General features: G+C 44.0%; 4 protein-coding genes across 4 annotated transcripts; 2 read left to right on the forward strand and 2 right to left on the reverse strand.

The window, feature by feature from the left end:
* Positions 1 to 5,688: 5,688 nt before the first annotated feature.
* On the forward strand, positions 5,689 to 6,638 carry LOC149112041 (uncharacterized). Its single transcript, XM_089289686.1, has one exon. It carries the CDS (start codon positions 6,157 to 6,159, stop codon positions 6,634 to 6,636), a length of 480 nt encoding a protein of 159 aa, XP_089145812.1. The 5' UTR covers positions 5,689 to 6,156; the 3' UTR covers positions 6,637 to 6,638.
* A 13-nt stretch (positions 6,639 to 6,651) lies between these two features.
* Positions 6,652 to 7,283, forward strand: LOC149112042 (uncharacterized). Its single transcript, XM_089289685.1, has one exon. It carries the CDS (start codon positions 6,726 to 6,728, stop codon positions 7,275 to 7,277), a length of 552 nt encoding a protein of 183 aa, XP_089145811.1. The 5' UTR covers positions 6,652 to 6,725; the 3' UTR covers positions 7,278 to 7,283.
* Positions 7,284 to 8,309: 1,026 nt separating this feature from the next.
* Positions 8,310 to 15,047, reverse strand: LOC149112043 (uncharacterized). Its single transcript, XM_089289687.1, has 2 exons — positions 13,525 to 15,047; positions 8,310 to 9,695 (listed from the first exon to the last, which is right to left on the reverse strand). Exon 1 carries the CDS (start codon positions 14,825 to 14,827, stop codon positions 13,559 to 13,561), a length of 1,269 nt encoding a protein of 422 aa, XP_089145813.1. The 5' UTR covers positions 14,828 to 15,047; the 3' UTR covers positions 8,310 to 9,695; positions 13,525 to 13,558.
* LOC149112044 (uncharacterized) lies at positions 11,996 to 13,141 on the reverse strand. The gene has a single exon (XM_089289285.1). It carries the CDS (start codon positions 13,139 to 13,141, stop codon positions 11,996 to 11,998), a length of 1,146 nt encoding a protein of 381 aa, XP_089145411.1.
* Positions 15,048 to 17,014: the final 1,967 nt, after the last annotated feature.

Raw genomic sequence — 17,014 nt, forward strand, 5'->3', positions numbered from 1 at the left:
TTCAATGCCTTTTCTGTTAACTTACATTGACGCCAGGACAGTAAAGTTTTTCCCGCCTGCTGAATCCTGATTGGTCAATTCAAATTTCAGGCGCACCAGCCGTATGCAAGGTCAGCGAGGGGTCAGCGCGAATTCAAATTATTGTTCATTATCAAATCGTAGAAGAAGAGGTTTGCTATGTAATTTAACTATAAATAATTGTGAAAAATGTTTTGACAACCTTAAATGATCTCGTTAAAAGGTTAAAAAGTTGAAAAGTTTTCGACGACGTCTCGACGTTCGCTTAGGTTAACGTTGGAGTCCAAGATAAACCTGTTTTCAGAGCAAGAAGATCGGTCAAGTCCTCGCCCCTATTGTTAACAACCAATGCATGGTCTATAAATTTGAATGTAATCTGTGCGACGAAGATTATGTCGGGTATACAACACGACATTAACACCAATGCATTAGCGAGCACAAATTATTCAGCAATCGGAAGGTATATAGAGGACCATGGTCTGTCTAAGTCTACTTTAGAGGATAAACAATTCTCCGTCTTGAAAAAGTGCAGATCGAAATTTGATTACCTAATTTTCGAGACGCTCCTCATTAAGGAGTTGAAACTTGTATTAACACTTAAAAAGTCTCTATTCGCGCCAAACCGTTTACGTGACTGTGCGTGCATCGCCACATTTATACTACGAATTCTATTATATTTATATACGCACACAATTTTATTCATCTTTGACTTATAAAATGACATCAAGCGAACGTCGAAACGTCGTCAACAATTTTTAACTTATGAAACTTTTAACCAGATGGTTTCAAGGTTGCCAAAGGAAAATTCGCAATTATTTATACCTCAATTACATCATCAAATCAGGGTGTTTTTTTTTTTACAAGTAACTAACTTTATTAGCCCGCGAGCAGGCTCTCGCGAGAGTACTCTACGGACTTCTTTTGGTTCGCGACGTGTTTTTATTCACGAGCTATTCTCGATACGCGACTTTTTATTGAACTTAGTAGTGGATTGCTCGATTGTAATTTGAGGACCACATTTCACTAGTAGTACGATGGAAGGGACATTGACTCTTTTTTTAACATCGACTTTTTTTCATTCACAACTTCTGTTTGTTACCCGCGACTTCTGTTTTTCATCCAAGGCTTCTGTTTTTCATCTAAGACTTTTCTTAATCCACGATTATTTTTTTTTATCGGCGACTTCTGTTTTTCATCCATTTTATTGGCGATTTTTTTTTTCATCCTCAACTTCTTTTTTAGTGCATGTTTTAAAATTGTGGGCTCACTTAACATAGAAGACAGCAATATGGAGGAAACAAAAGGTAATAATAGGACTACCGGACGCCCCTTGTGAATTGTGGCAGCGATGCATTTTAGCCTTCAACTAGATTTTCGCTCATCTTTCAGAGATTTGCCTCTCTTGTGTGATATAATAAGGGATTTTGTGTTGTAACCCAGTTTTCATTAAATATTTTTTAGGCCACATACCCCTGGATGATTTGTCGTGACAAATGGCAAAACTTCCTTTTGAGTCCTTTTTCTTTGTTGGAGAGCCGACCTTGTGTCTTCGAAGCGCGCGCACGCACGCACACAACTACAACTTTGAATGTGATTGGTTGGATTAAACTACAACTTTGAATGTGATTGGCTTATTGAACTGTCCGATAACAAAAACTGTCCAATAACAAACTGTCCGATGACAACTTGGCAAGTGAATTAGGGGAAAATAGGAGTTGTCCAAACCAGTCACAATCGAGGAAATTGTAATTTTTATGATTAATTGGGATATCCACGCGTTTTGAAGCACAGTTTGAAGTTTGAGAGGCACTCTTCAAATGTAGTTTGTGAAGAGTTTGTTCTAAGGAGTCTTCTTGCTTCACCTTTGATAAAATCTCGTTCAGTTACACCCGGTGGTGGCATGGGGTGAAATGCGTGTATTGAAAGGTTTCTGTCGGTTTGCAGCGAATCCTGATGTCCAGGATAGAGTCAGTTTTAAATCTATCCCTTTTGTATACTTCGCAAAGAAAATTATCGCCCCGTTTCCATTCCTAGCTACTGCCATCTCCAAGGTGTATGAGAAAGTCGTATTTGACCAGCTGTACGTCGCTTTCCACGCGCACCTTTCTCATAATCTGTCTGGATTCCTGAAGCAACACTGCTGTTGGACTGCACTCTTGAAAATGACTGAGGACTGGAGGCGGAGTCTGGACAACAGGTAGGCTGTTATGGCTGTGGCAGTGGATCTGTCCAAAGCATTGGGTTCTATTAACCATAACCTCCTAAAGTCGAAAAAAAAAAAGATTATGGCTTCTCTCCGACTGAGATGTCATCCTATCTGTTGAGTGGGTCGCAGACAGAAAGTGATGAAATGCTTCAAGGGTCCCTCCTCGGGCCGTTGTTGTTTGATATCTTTATAAATGACTTGAATTACTCTGTACGGGATTTGTCTGTGAGGTTATACGCAGAGGAAACAACTGTGCACGCGTCTGGACGTCTCACCCACGACTCTTGAATTTGTGGTTAGTGATGGTCATTGGCGATTGTCCTCGTGGTTCCAAGAGAATTATTTGCTGATTAACAACACAAGGACGCAAGCACTGCCAGTTGGACCCTCCCAGTACAACTATGGCTTGACCACAAACATGCAGATCTGACATTGAGACCCTGCCAGTTATTTAGGTTCTTGGCGTTAGTAGTAATGGTGGCTTATATGAGCGGTAACCAATCAGGAGCCGAGAAAGACAATAGGCTATTGTTTGGAGAACAATGGACGCTATTGTTTTTCAAATCCAAGATGGCCGCCACAAATTTCAGCCAATCAGGAGCCGAATTAAGAACAATGGATGCTATTGTAATAGTAGTAGTAATAGTAAAAGTAATAGTAATAGTAATAGCTAGTAGTAATAGACACTTATATGAGCGGTAACCAATCAGGAGTCGAATTAAGAACAATGGATGCTATTGTTTTCCAAATCCAAGATGGCCGCCACAAATTTCAGCCAATCAGGAGCCGAATTAAGAATTCAAGATGGCGGCGCCCACGAAAGTCGGCCATGTTGGAAAACAGCCCACCAGCCTCGACGGAGGACTGGGATCGGTCTCACGGATTTCCATGGCGACACAAATCACGCTAGGGCCACGCAAAATTGTCATGCAACTTTAAACTCGATACTTACAGTGTCCTGTGGTCCTAAACGACGAAGGTCCGATGGGCTTCCCCAGTCCCCCTCGGTTAAGGAGAGTATTAAACCAAACATCACACAATGTCAAATGTCACGAACTTTAATATCAAAACTTTTGCGCTAATATTAAAAGATATGACGTCATTGCCATGTTGATCGAGTAAAAAGACTGGTTTCTATCGTCATCACACAATTTTTCAAATGAACTTTAATGTCCAAAACGTTTGCGCTAAAATTACAGAAAGCTGGTCATTGTGTCTCAAATCAGATAACACTATGAAAGAAATGCAACAGAAATAATTTGATCTAGCGTGAATGCAATCTTTGACGAGTAGCGAATAATAAGCGAAGACAAAAATTTATAGGCTAAAAGGTGAGAAGAAAAAAATACCATTGAAATGCTTCAAGTAAAAATGAATTGCTAATGGCAGTTTGCAATAAAATCTTAACTCCTTGATCTCGACTGTTCCCTTGAGAAAAGCATCATTCAAAGGAATCTTGAACAAACAAAAGGCATTTTGGGCGACCATTGAAGAATTAACATAATTAGTCAGAGATGAAACATGGAATAAATTAAAACCGAAAAGCACATGTTTAGAAGCTGAAATCATGATAGACTGTATCTTAACCCTTGAGAATAAAATCAAAGGAATTTCAAACAAACGTTTCGCGCTTGAAGTAAAGATTTAACTTCATTTACAAACACTGCAAATCGCTCCTAATTCAACAATTATAGCTGTCTAAGCGGGTTTCCAATAGCGCCAAAATAAATCACTTACATCAAATATAGTCCTTTCCTTCAAAGCGTCACACAACTAGCAATCGCTCAACTCCATAGCCACGAAGACAGGAAAGAATGTTACGCTTAGAAAAGAAGACGTGTGCTGAACGTTGTCACAAGTAAAATGAATTCTCTCAAGACCGATTGACTTATAAACGGGTATTCACAAAACAATAAACAATGTCGCGTGGTTAACAACCAATGAGAGGATGGGGGATGGGGAGTACGCGATATCACGTGGTCAAGAATCAATGAGAAGTCGGGGGATAGGGGTTATACCGCACAGTAATGTCATTAAATTGTTATAAGCATAAAATTGTTATAAGTCTTTACAACATTTATTGAATAATAACTCAAAAGAAAGAATTGATTATAATTTTAACTCTTAAAGTCTTGACCGGTTACAAAGTGTTGGGAACTAAACATCGTTTCGAGTTTCACAGACTCTTGGTCCCTGGCCCCAAAACGCACGATATTCCGCCGTAGTTTTCTTTGCTTTTGGTCATGAAGTCTTTGCCTGATCCGTTCCTTATTCTTGGCATAATAACGTCTCAAATATTCGTTGATCCGTTCCCTGTTGTTTTCACAGTATTGTCTTCGGTAATTTCTGATGTGCTCCTTGTTCTGTTGACAATAGGCTCTCTGGCTGCGGGCGAGTCGTTCTTTGTTGTTTTCATACCATCTTTTACGACACCACCACCACCACATCCACCACCACCACCTCATCCACCGCCACCACCACCACCACCACATCCATAACCTACACCACCACCACCACCACTACCACATTTACCACCGCCACCACCACCGCCACCACCACCACTGCATCCACCACCACCACCACCACCACATTTACCACCACCACCACCACCTCATCCATCACCATCACATTTACCACCACCATCACCACCACCGCCACCACCGCCACCACCGCCACCACCGCCACCACCACCACATCCACCACCTACACCACCACCACTGCATCCACCACCACCACCACCACCTACACCACCACCACATTTACCACCACCACCACATTTACCACCGCCACCACCACCACATCCACCACCACCACCACATTCACAATCACCACCACCACCACCACCATCACCACCACCACCACCACCACCGCCACCACCGCCACCACCACCACATCCACCACCTACACCACCACCACTGCATCCACCACCTACACCACCACCTACACCAGCACCACATTTACCACCACTACCACCACACCCACCACCACATCCACCACTACCACCGCCACCACCGCCACCACCACCACCACCACCACCACCGCCACCACCTGCACCACCACCACTGCATCCACCACCTACACCACCACCTACACCAGCCCCACATTTACCACCACTACCACCACACCCACCACCACATCCACCACTACCACCGCCACCACCGCCACCACCGCCACCGCCACATCCACCACCACCACCACCACATCCACCACCTACACCACCACCACTGCATCCACCACCTACACCACCACCTACACCAGCACCACATTTACCACCACTACCACCACATCCACCACCACATCCACCACCACATCCACCACCACATCCACCACCACATCCGCCGCCACCACATCCACCACCACATCCACCACATTCACCATCACCACCACCACCACCACCACCACCACCGCCACCACCACCACCACCGCCACCACCACCACCACATCCACCACCTACACCACCACCACCGCATCCACCACCACCACCATCGCCGCGACCACCTCCACCACACTCGTCAACTCCATCATTAATCATGTATAAAACTAAGGCATTAACTGCCTCAATTCATTTTGAGTCAAACTAGCAAGGAGTCATGTCCCTTTATTGTCGATATTGTCATAGACAATTCTCTCGTGCAGACAGTAGAATTCGTCACGAAAAACATAGTTGTCAAAGCAGTGGATCGGAAAAGACACGAGATGTCCCAAATATCACATTTCCTACCGAAAAGCACCATGGGATCCCTAGTAGAATAGAAATGGGAGAAGCGTTTCGGTTCAAGACACCCTCCAGTATTTTGATCGTGGGCCCTTCTGGTTGTGGCAAGACTTTTTTACCGAATCGTTACTCTTGGATCACTTGGAAGAATTGTTTGTAAACCCCCCCCACTACGATTCATTGTTGTTACGGGGCGTGGCAAGACGGATTTAGAGACATGGAAGACGCTGGTGTGCAATTTCACGAAGGGATTCCAGAGTCAGACCATCTCAAGTCATGGTTTCCGAAGGGTGGACTACTCGTACTGGACGATCTGATGGCAGAGGGAGGTGAGGACAAAGCGTTGCTAGACCTATTCACCAAACACTCTCATCATCAAAATATCACCGTGTTGTACTTGTGCCAAGACATGTTTCCACCAGGGAAATACGCCAAGAGTATTTCCAGGAACGCCCACTACATCGTAGCCTTCAAAAATCCAAGAGATCAATTAGGGATGAAGAATTTACTGCTTCAAGCTTTTCCCTCTTGCTGGCAAGACATGATGGACGCGTGTCAAAAAGTGACCGAACGACCGTTTGGGTACACGGTCCTGGATTTACATCCCGCCAGTGATGACAGGAAACGCGTGTTTAGTCACCTTATGACGCACGAAGGATACCCGCGCTGGCATCGAAGAAAGAGAGAGGATGTCTGATTATTGCCCAAAATGGTATATTAAACATCAGTTTAATCGACTCGGCTCGATTTGAAACACGTTGTCTTGGGTGCAGGTCGACGAGAATCATGGATGATCGTTCAACAGATATTTTTGGTCCCGTAGAAGATAACAATGATGAAAACGTAGAAGAGGAAGAGGAGGTGGATGAAGAGGAGCCTGAAGAGGAACAGGAAGAAGAGGAGGATAGTAGCGGCTCCGAAGAGGAAGAGGAAGTGGAAGCGGACGACGATGAACCGGATCCGTGGAGTCCGTTACGTCAAAACGTCGGGGAAGATCTCAAAGAAATCTACCTGAAAGAGGTCCAGCAGTTCCTGGATAAGGGAAAATCCCAAAACTATGCCGAAAATGCTGCTTTTAATGCCCTATTACCTGTAAGTAGAAGAAGGCTACGAAGGACTTACTTAGAGCGTCTAAAATGGACTCACCGTATCAAACTCGACGCAATACACCGTAAAGTCATGAAGACTCTTCGACGCTTTATTGAGGAAGACGACATGGATTTTGACGAAGCGGCCGAGTCGGCGGTGGCGAAACGAAAATTCCCGCTAAACAGACTAATGCGGAAGAAATTACTCCCCGACGATGATGACGTAGAGGAAGTAGAAGAACAGACCTGAATTAGCCATGTGCCTCTTATAAGAGTGTGTTACTCCAGGGTTTTAGTCACTATTTGTAAGACGCTACACATGCAAGATGACTTGCTCCAATCAATTGTCAGGGAATGACCAGAAAGTCGTCTGTAAAAAGGCCTACCACAAAAAATATTATTCAAGGAACAGAGAGCGAATCCTGGCCCAACAAAAAAAATATCGTGCAGAGAACGTCGGAATTCTCAAAACCCGTCGTAAAAGATGGTATGAAAACAACAAAGAACGACTCGCCCGCAGCCAGAGAGCCTATTGTCAACAGAACAAGGAGCACATCAGAAATTACCGAAGACAATACTGTGAAAACAACAGGGAACGGATCAACGAATATTTGAGACGTTATTATGCCAAGAATAAGGAACGGATCAGGCAAAGACTTCATGACCAAAAGCAAAGAAAACTACGGCAGAATATCGTGCGTTTTGGAGCCAGGGACCAAGAGTCTGTGAAACTGGAAACGAGTTTAGTTCCCAACACTTTGTAACCGGTCAAGACTTTAAGAGTTAAAATTATAATCAATTCTTTCTTTTGAGTTATTATTCAATAAACGTTGTAAAGACTTAGACTCTGTTTTGCTTATAACAATTTAATGACATTACTGTGCGGTATAACCCCTATCCCCCGACTTCTCATTGATTCTTGACCACGTGATATCGCGTACTCCCCATCCCCCATCCTCTCATTGGTTGTTAACCACGCGACATTGTTTATTGTTTTGTGAATACCCGTTTATAAGTCAATCGGTCTTGAGAGAATTCATTTTACTTGTGACAACGTTCAGCACACGTCTTCTTTTCTAAGCGTAACATTCTTTCCTGTCTTCGTGGCTATGGAGTTGAGCGATTGCTAGTTGTGTGACGCTTTGAAGGAAAGGACTATATTTGATGTAAGTGATTTATTTTGGCGCTATTGGAAACCCGCTTAAACAGCTATAATTGTTGAATTAGGAGCGATTTGCAGTGTTTGTAAATGAAGTTAAATCTTTACTTCAAGCGCGAAACGTTTGTTTGAAATTCCTTTGATTTTATTCTCAAGGGTTAAGATACAGTCTATCATGATTTCAGCTTCTAAACATGTGCTTTTCGGTTTTAATTTATTCCATGTTTCATCTCTGACTAATTATGTTAATTCTTCAATGGTCGCCCAAAATGCCTTTTGTTTGTTCAAGATTCCTTTGAATGATGCTTTTCTCAAGGGAACAGTCGAGATCAAGGAGTTAAGATTTTATTGCAAACTGCCATTAGCAATTCATTTTTACTTGAAGCATTTCAATGGTATTTTTTTCTTCTCACCTTTTAGCCTATAAATTTTTGTCTTCGCTTATTATTCGCTACTCGTCAAAGATTGCATTCACGCTAGATCAAATTATTTCTGTTGCATTTCTTTCTTAGTGTTATCTGATTTGAGACACAATGACCAGCTTTCTGTAATTTTAGCGCAAACGTTTTGGACATTAAAGTTCATTTGAAAAATTGTGTGATGACGATAGAAACCAGTCTTTTTACTCGATCAACATGGCAATGACGTCATATCTTTTAATGTTAGCGCAAAAGTTTTGATATTAAAGTTCGTGACATTTGACATTGTGTGATGTTTGGTTTAATACTCTCCTTAACCGAGGGGGACTGGGGAAGCCCATCTGTGAGTATTCTGATTGGATATCGATGAGGTCATCGTCCCACGATGCTTTGCACCACCCTATATAGGCTAGACTCGGACCCAAGTCTCTCGGTCTTCATCATGGCCACTTGCCGGACGGACCTTCGTCGTTTAGGACCACAGGACACTGTAAGTATCGAGTTTAAAGTTGCATGACAATTTTGCGTGGCCCTAGCGTGATTTGTGTCGCCATGGAAATCCGTGAGACCGATCCCAGTCCTCCGTCGAGGCTGGTGGGCTGTTTTCCAACATGGCCGACTTTCGTGGGCGCCGCCATCTTGAATTCTTAATTCGGCTCCTGATTGGCTGAAATTTGTGGCGGCCATCTTGGATTTGGAAAACAATAGCATCCATTGTTCTTAATTCGACTCCTGATTGGTTACCGCTCATATAAGTGTCTATTACTACTAGCTATTACTATTACTATTACTTTTACTATTACTACTACTATTACAATAGCATCCATTGTTCTTAATTCGGCTCCTGATTGGCTGAAATTTGTGGCGGCCATCTTGGATTTGGAAAACAATAGCGTCCATTGTTCTCCAAGCAATAGCCTATTGTCTTTCTCGGCTCCTGATTGGTTACCGCTCATATAAGCCACCATTACTACTGGCGTTGAACTCGACAACATGCTGACCTCCAAAGAACACATTTCTAATCAGTTCCAGCAGTTCCGTAAGGCATACACCAAACGTTGCGCCCTCGAAAGAATTACGCGTTTTGTACCTAGTAATAAAATATTAAGGCTTCATAACTCTTGATTCTGCCACATTTAGAATACTGTAGTCCTCTCCTTCTTGGTCTGGGGAGAACACAAGTGAAACGGTTGGAAGATGCTTATTATTCCCCTTATATCCTGCTGGGCTATTGCAAATCTATTTTATATGTGAATTGTCCCATATTGTTAATATGAAAACGTTGAAAACGTTAGAGGTCTTAGAGCATAGGAGAAAACAGCAGTCTCTTATCCTGCTACATAAATGCCTTCATTCTAATGGTCCTAAGTACAGTCGAACCTGAATATAACGGCCACCCTCGAGACTTGAGGAACTGGCCGCTCAATACAGCTAGGTGGCTGCTTAATAGAGGATCACTGGGCGTGGTCTAATGTCAATTTTAATGGCGTATGCATAAAAAACACTTCATGCAAAGAAACAATAGGAGAATCAACTCTCTTTCAAGCAATCAATGTTTTAAACAAAGTTCAGTGCCAACTTGTAACTTGCACCGGTATGATATACGTAACATTGTGTAAAAGTTCTGTGCAATAAATTGTCCTCTACTCTTCTACCGCATACAGTACTGTATGTCTATGACTTACAGTTCACAACAAAATATCTCATTCCGTCAATTCAATTTCATAGTTGTTACGTTCAGGGTGGCCGCTTAACACAGGTAAAAATAACAAAGAAAGACAAACACAGGACTGCTATAGGGTGGCCGCGGCCGCTTAATAGAGGTGGCCGTCTAATTCAGGTAACAAATTTTTATGAGCGAAAATTTTACAGCGTTTTTATGAGCGAAAAATCAGGACTTTGAAAACTGGCTGCTTAATAGAGGGTGGCCGCATAATACAGGGCCGTTATATACAGGTTGTATATTAAAGACTTTTTCAGCGTTAGAGAAACTCCCTGCAATCTGAGAGGCACTGGCGTCAATTTATGTTCACCCAAAATATTTAACTTAAAGTTAATGTCGTTGTTCCTAGCAAAAGTAAGTTAACCGTGGCGACTTGCGATTGAACCAGAGCTATTACTCAAATCAAACAACTCGTGATGGCGTTAATGGGGGAACACTGCCTTGCGTTTGGTTAGCCCATGCGACTTCCGGCGATAACGTGACAAAACAACCTCACTTATCTCCCCAGCACTACGAGCTGAATGACAGACAGCACGTGCTGGATCGGACAAGAGTATCGGTTAGCAAGTGATGTTCAAAGGCGATGAAAAAACAACAAGCCTGGGGGAAGTCGCTGCGCAGACTTAACCGCCACTGACGCATGCAAGGCAATGCATCCCCCAAGCCATGGAAGCCGGTGAGAAGCTAGTTCGGCGAGAAACGTTCAACAATGTTAACCATCCTGGGAGCTACTGACTCTAATGTAGATTGAGGAGTTCTTATATAAAGCTGGTAACAGTCTGAGGACCAGCGACCCATGACTTTAATAAGCCAGTCTGGCAAGCCGGCAGCAGCGGCAACCGACGCAGCACCTATGCGGAAGCTATGGCCCTTGAGACTCTGGTAAGGAAGACCTGCGACCCTCGAACTGTCCCGTAGAAGGTGCGAAACCGCTCCCCGAGTAAGCAAATTACCTAACTGGAAGTAAAATAAGGGACCCTGTTGTGGCCGTGCTAAGAGAAAGTACTCTCGCATAGCCGACACTGCGGTAAGGGTGGACGAAGTGCGAGCGATGGTGAGAGACTGCCCTCGCCTGTAAACGTCTGTTTTTGAAGATTTTAGCTGCACCGTCATGCGCTGCGGGCATGCCAGGGTTGGATGAAAGGCTATACAATCAGTAGAAAGATCAAAAAGCGGTCTAAATTTGCGAACACTGTTGTAGGTAAATTCACTGCATCGCAGGAAGGCGAAAAAGGCTAAATTGAAGGCGGCCCAGATCATGGAGAAATCCCGGGGGCTAAGCCATGATTGCAGAACAGGACGGATTGCCGAGAGAACCTGAGGGGTAACCGGTTGACGGCGAATACGCTGTTCGCCTTGGTAGCGGAGAATACCGCGTAAAACCTTGTGGAGAAGAAGCTTGCCCTTCAGAGGGTCACTGCACCCGGCAGTGATATGGAGGTTGCGAACAGCTGCTAAATAGAGTTTAATTGTGCTATGACGCACCGTTCTAGCGAGATAGGAGGCAAAATAAACAAGAGTACCCTCGGAGGCGGGTAGGACATCCCCGTCTGGACCTAGGAGGCGATTCATCAGGCAGAATTGTAAAAAGCGTTTTTCCCCACAGCTGTAGGCTCGATTTGTGTTCTTGGAAAGACCCCAAGAAGCGTAGGTGAGCACTTCCTCTCTCAAAGGGTCATTAGTGAAGGCGGGATGGTACAAGGAATCTGGTCGGCGTCGGGTGCGAGGGCCCAGAAACGCTGCATCTGAAAGCGGAAGAGGGCATCAGCAATCTCATTTGAAACTCCAGGAACACGACGGGTCCGTACGAGAAAATTATGTTCCATGGATAGGAGAACAAGCTTTCTGACCAGTTCCATGATAAGGGGAGCTTTTGAATGCCCCGAATTTATGATAGATACCACTGACTCATTGTCACACCAAAACTGCAGACGTTTTCCCTTGAAAAGTGGGTGCCATATAGCGCAGGCAACAACGGTGGGGAAGAGTTCTTGCCACTCAATGCTTATACCCCGCTCTCGGTTCAAAAGCATATGAGGAGGCCAGTGCCCTTGGCACCACTTTCCCTGAAAATAACCGCCGAACCCCACGGAGCCCGCTGCGTCAGTGTAGAGCTCTAGGTCTGGAGTAGGGGTAGTGGTGGACTCAAGAAAAAGGGAGCACCCGTTCCATTTGGAGAGGAAAACTTTCCACATATCGAGGTCCCTAAAGAACTCCCTGTTAAGCCTGATGTGATGAAAACGACTAGGGACACCCTTAATTAAATTAATGGCGCGTTGAAGGAAGGTCCTGCCGGGGACTACCACTTTACATGCAAACTGGAGAGTACCAATGAGTGATTGTAACTCGACCAGGCGCACGGAGCGGCGTTTCTTAAAGGATGTCAGCAAGTCATAAGTCCTGGAAAGTTTGTCCTGGGGTAAGCGGGTCTCCATGCGAATGCTATCTAAAACGATCCCCATAAATTCTATTTCTTGGGAGGGGCCTATGGTCTTGGACGCTACTACCGGGGCCCTAAGTGACATGAATACCCGTAAAAGAGTGCTGAAGCTAGTAAGACAAGCTAATCTAGAACTTTCAGCAATGAAGAAGTCGTCCAGGATGTGAATGACCCGCTGGAGACCATAGTTATGTTTTAGGATCCACTCGAGCCCATCGGAGAGCTGATTAAAAATGAACAGGGCACTGCGAAGCCCGAAGGGTAAGTACATGTCCACGTAGTATTGAGATTTCCACAAAATACCCAGTAAGTTCCAGCCTTCGGGGTGGATTGGTACAAGGCGAAAGGCTGATTTAAGATCAGTCTTAGCCATAAAGGCTCCCTTTCCCAGGGACTGGAGGATATGAATTGCATCGTCTACCCGAACATAGCTCAGGGAATAGGGATCCTTGGCAATGTGGTCATTTATACTATTTCCCTGTGGGTAGGAGAGGTGATAGATAGTTCGCCAGTCATTTGAGTGTTTTTTAGGAATAACTCCCACTGGATGACACTGGAAATTTGCAGGTTGGCAGAAACTACATCAGGGGGCTGCGTCGCAGTTATAAGGTTGGGGGAAATCTGGGCTGAACGCGGCCCACAATAACCAATACGGGCGCCTTCTTTAAGCGTAGTTAGCAAATTAAAGACAAAATTACGATCCGGATGATCAGTTAATTCTAAATCTAAGCGATAAATGTCAATAGGTGAGGATACTAATGGCTTCTGATGACGCCTTTGCTGCTCCACTTTACTTCTTGCTTCGCTCACTAGGTCTGGGGACTCCCGCGTTCCGGGCTTGGCCACTGGATTGTTGCTGAGAGCAGTCTTGGACGGTGTGGCCGTTTGAGTAGCAGCGGCGGCACACGTGCGGGTAGCTGCAGTTTCGGCGTCGGCACCCAGAGGACCTGTTGAAGTCAAAGCACACCGTCTGGGAACGACGCTGTTTTCTGTAGGGGTCAGCGGAAGGACAGACATCTTCAGCGTGATGGGGACTCGAGCAGATACCGCAATGGGGCTTAGCTAGGCCTGAGAAGGTCACCGTCCATAACTCCAGGTCTACTTTGTCCCACTGAAGGGACAAATTGGAAGAGGCACGGCGACGAAATTGCTGGTCGTAGGAAAGCCAAGCAAGACCCTTGAATTTAGTTACCACGCGACTAATTATCTGCTGGTACTTAATCAGCTCAAGTGCCCGTCTTGGATAGGCAGTTACAATGACCAACATGTACACCATGTAGGCCTCCAGCCACTTCTGAAAAGAGTGTATAACGGGTTTTCTTTTCCTAACCATGGTGACCGGGGAACCCAGGGGACCTGAGGACGAGTCGTCTAAGTGGAGCTGAATTTCAGGGGCCTGGGACTGATACAAGTTGTCAGGTAAGAGTAAGGCAAGATCAACGTACTCACCCCGGAGTATTTTGTCCTCCATATTACGGTCCACTGGCCTCGACAGACCCAAAGGAGACGCCATACCCGAAGCTGCGAGAGTTTGGCTGGAGGGCGTTGGGCTGAAGGCGCTGTTTGTACGAACGGCGTCCAGAGCGCTGTGTACAGACCGGGATACAATGTCCTCGATGGCAGAACGCTGCGCTGGACTGAGGGCGTCTCTTCGATCGGTAGAGTGATTAGTATGGAAGAGATCTTCCTCTGTATCTGACTGCAGCATGTCCTCAATAGAAGACAGCGAGGCGCGGTCGGAGAGGGTGCTGTCCTCCGGAATGCTGAGACGCCGGCCTTGAGTGGCGTCGATTTCACTGGCTGTAGTGAACGGCTGTTGCGTGGATGTTTTGTTCGCCGTATGACGGGTGCGTTGAGGCCGACCAGGTCTTCGTTTAGATTGACTGGCCTTTCCCGTCGATGCTCGCTTGAGCCGGGCGAGGAGTTGCACTTTGGAGCCTGTTATGGGCAAATTCAGCGATTGAAGACGGAGTTTGAGGACTTCGCTGGATAGCTTCGATAGGTCCTCACTTCTGGTAGCGACCCGAGCAGTATTCGACGAGCGGCGAGAGCGAGCCATGGAAGGTTTACAAAACTTAAACGATAGATTTACAATAAGCAATAGCTACGTTTCTTAGACGAACTCAGAATGGACTCTGAACAGTTTTCCGAGCTTTTATATGGAGACGTTCGTCTGCTTGTAAGCCAGTAGAAAAGGCTGTACTACCGAACAGCTTACCCTAACACTTGTAACATCTTAAACATGAATAGTGCTTTAATGCTTTGCACCAATGCTATGGTACGTTACAACGTTCAGAAGATAACAAAGCTACAATGTTTTAGGTTTAGCTACAATAACGCTTACAGTTTGTTGACCTTTGGAATATAGCTGCTCAATAGCTCTATAGAAAGTGATGCCGCCATGAACGGCTCATTCAGAACGTACGTCACGCTCCATTAACTATATTTTACTGGCGTGACAGTAAAATCTCATTTTATGAAATACTCGTTCACCTAGATTTGTGCATGTGCGCGGCTCTAGAACAGATATGTCTACAATAGTGAAGCTGGCCAGCGATGTTGCTAATTTTAGTAGTAAATTTAGAATTGTAGACCTTTTGACTGTATATTTGCAGGCCTATCGCTATTTTATTCAGATTTCTACTGTGTGCATAACGGAATTTTTAGTGTTAATAGTATACATATAAATAAATGATTAGGCACATTTTATACTATAGATATTTAACTGTGTTGTTTTTGGGACAAAGTAATTTGTTTTATTATATATTGATTTTTGTGTGTGTTTGTTTGTTTGCTTGTTGTTGTTTTTTCATCGATTTGTTGTTTCAGTCTAGGAGGGGAGGGAAGGGAATAACCATAGCAAATAAAATAAATAAATAAATAAATAAATAAATGAATGAATAAAATCTTTATTCTATGTTTCTTCATTCTTACTTTAGTAGGTTTTTTTTGTCAATTAACCGTCATTTATGTAGTCCATAAGGTAAGGAGATGTCATGAAAATCAGTTTTAAAGTCTTGAAGCTGTTGAGTCCAACACTGAGCTGAACTCCATTGTCTTGTTTGGCGTATTTATTTGTAACATCTCAGTTTCCTTAGTTGATATGTACTCATACAGCAAACCCAATTTGTGCCGAGATCCTAACTGGACAGCGGTGTATGCACCATTAGTCATCCTTAAATGTGATCACAAACTTGACCAAGAGAGCGTATTTGATCTTGGCAAACTCCGGGCATATCATAGATATTCTTCCCGAGCCAGCAGAAGTAATGTATTCAGATCGCTTTGAAGTACAAACTTTTATGATAGAACGATCACGTATGAGACGATCATCAGTCCGTGTATAGTGCGATCAGGGGGTTATAGGGGGGGGGGGGGTCGGTAGGTTTAAGAAGTCATTCAACTGGGTGGTTATAGCGATTCCGCTTCTAACTGGCTGCATAGAAAAAGTGTCTTGGCAGGACATTATATTTGAGTTATAATTCAGATTTCTTGTTTGGAGAAGCAAATGGTCACTAATTACGATATCGCAATAGACAAACACAAATTTAACCGAGAGAGATCTCCATGACTGAGTTCACTAGTTCAAACTTGAACTGTACTGCACAATCTGATGGTGTAGTCAGTACCAATCCACTTGAGTTTTCAGGTGTACTTTTGTCAGGTTTAAATTTCCAAACGATTATGTGCCGGATTTGAACCTGTGGCCCCATGACTGGGTAAACCAATACTGCACTCCTGCAGTGTTGGTATCGTAGCGTGGCCCGTAAACATAATGCAATTAATTAGACTTTAACAATTATGCACAGAGACGCTTCACAAAATTGATAATAACTCAGCTATAAATAATTCAATCCATAAACAAATTAGACAGTTTTAATTAAGGTCAATGATGCAAAGATGATGCCTGCTATTGCTTGTTAAATTACAGAGCATGTCTGGGAACGCTGTTACAGAGAATTGCACATAATTGCGAATTTCTCGGCTATAAATGATTCAATCCAAAAACAATTTTTTTTAACACCAGTCGTACAGAAATACTTTTCACCTCATATCGAAGAAAGAGTCCAATATTCGAGCTATGCGAATTATTTAATTATTTAATTCTATTTATTTTACACCTTGTTTGTTGCGTTCGACGAAGTGGAGCGCAAACCTAATTTTGACCTGTGGCTTTTCAGAGTTGGTTTCCCTGTGCACGGTTCTAGGTCGAAGAAAACCACATTCCTGTAAGGACACCAAAATG

This window comes from Orbicella faveolata, unplaced genomic scaffold (genome assembly GCF_042242905.1).
Source record: "Orbicella faveolata isolate gen_17 unplaced genomic scaffold, um_ofav_v1 contig_2, whole genome shotgun sequence".
Classification (NCBI taxonomy): domain Eukaryota; kingdom Metazoa; phylum Cnidaria; class Anthozoa; order Scleractinia; family Merulinidae; genus Orbicella; species Orbicella faveolata.

What these genes read in the sequence shown, in the direction of transcription:
- LOC149112042 (XM_089289685.1), top strand. Translation starts at nt 6,726, where the DNA reads ATGGATGATCGTTCAACAGATATTTTTGGTCCCGTAGAAGATAACAAT.
- LOC149112043 (XM_089289687.1), bottom strand. Translation starts at nt 14,827, where the DNA reads ATGGCTCGCTCTCGCCGCTCGTCGAATACTGCTCGGGTCGCTACCAGA.
- LOC149112044 (XM_089289285.1), bottom strand. Translation starts at nt 13,141, where the DNA reads ATGGCTAAGACTGATCTTAAATCAGCCTTTCGCCTTGTACCAATCCAC.
- LOC149112041 (XM_089289686.1), top strand. Translation starts at nt 6,157, where the DNA reads ATGGAAGACGCTGGTGTGCAATTTCACGAAGGGATTCCAGAGTCAGAC.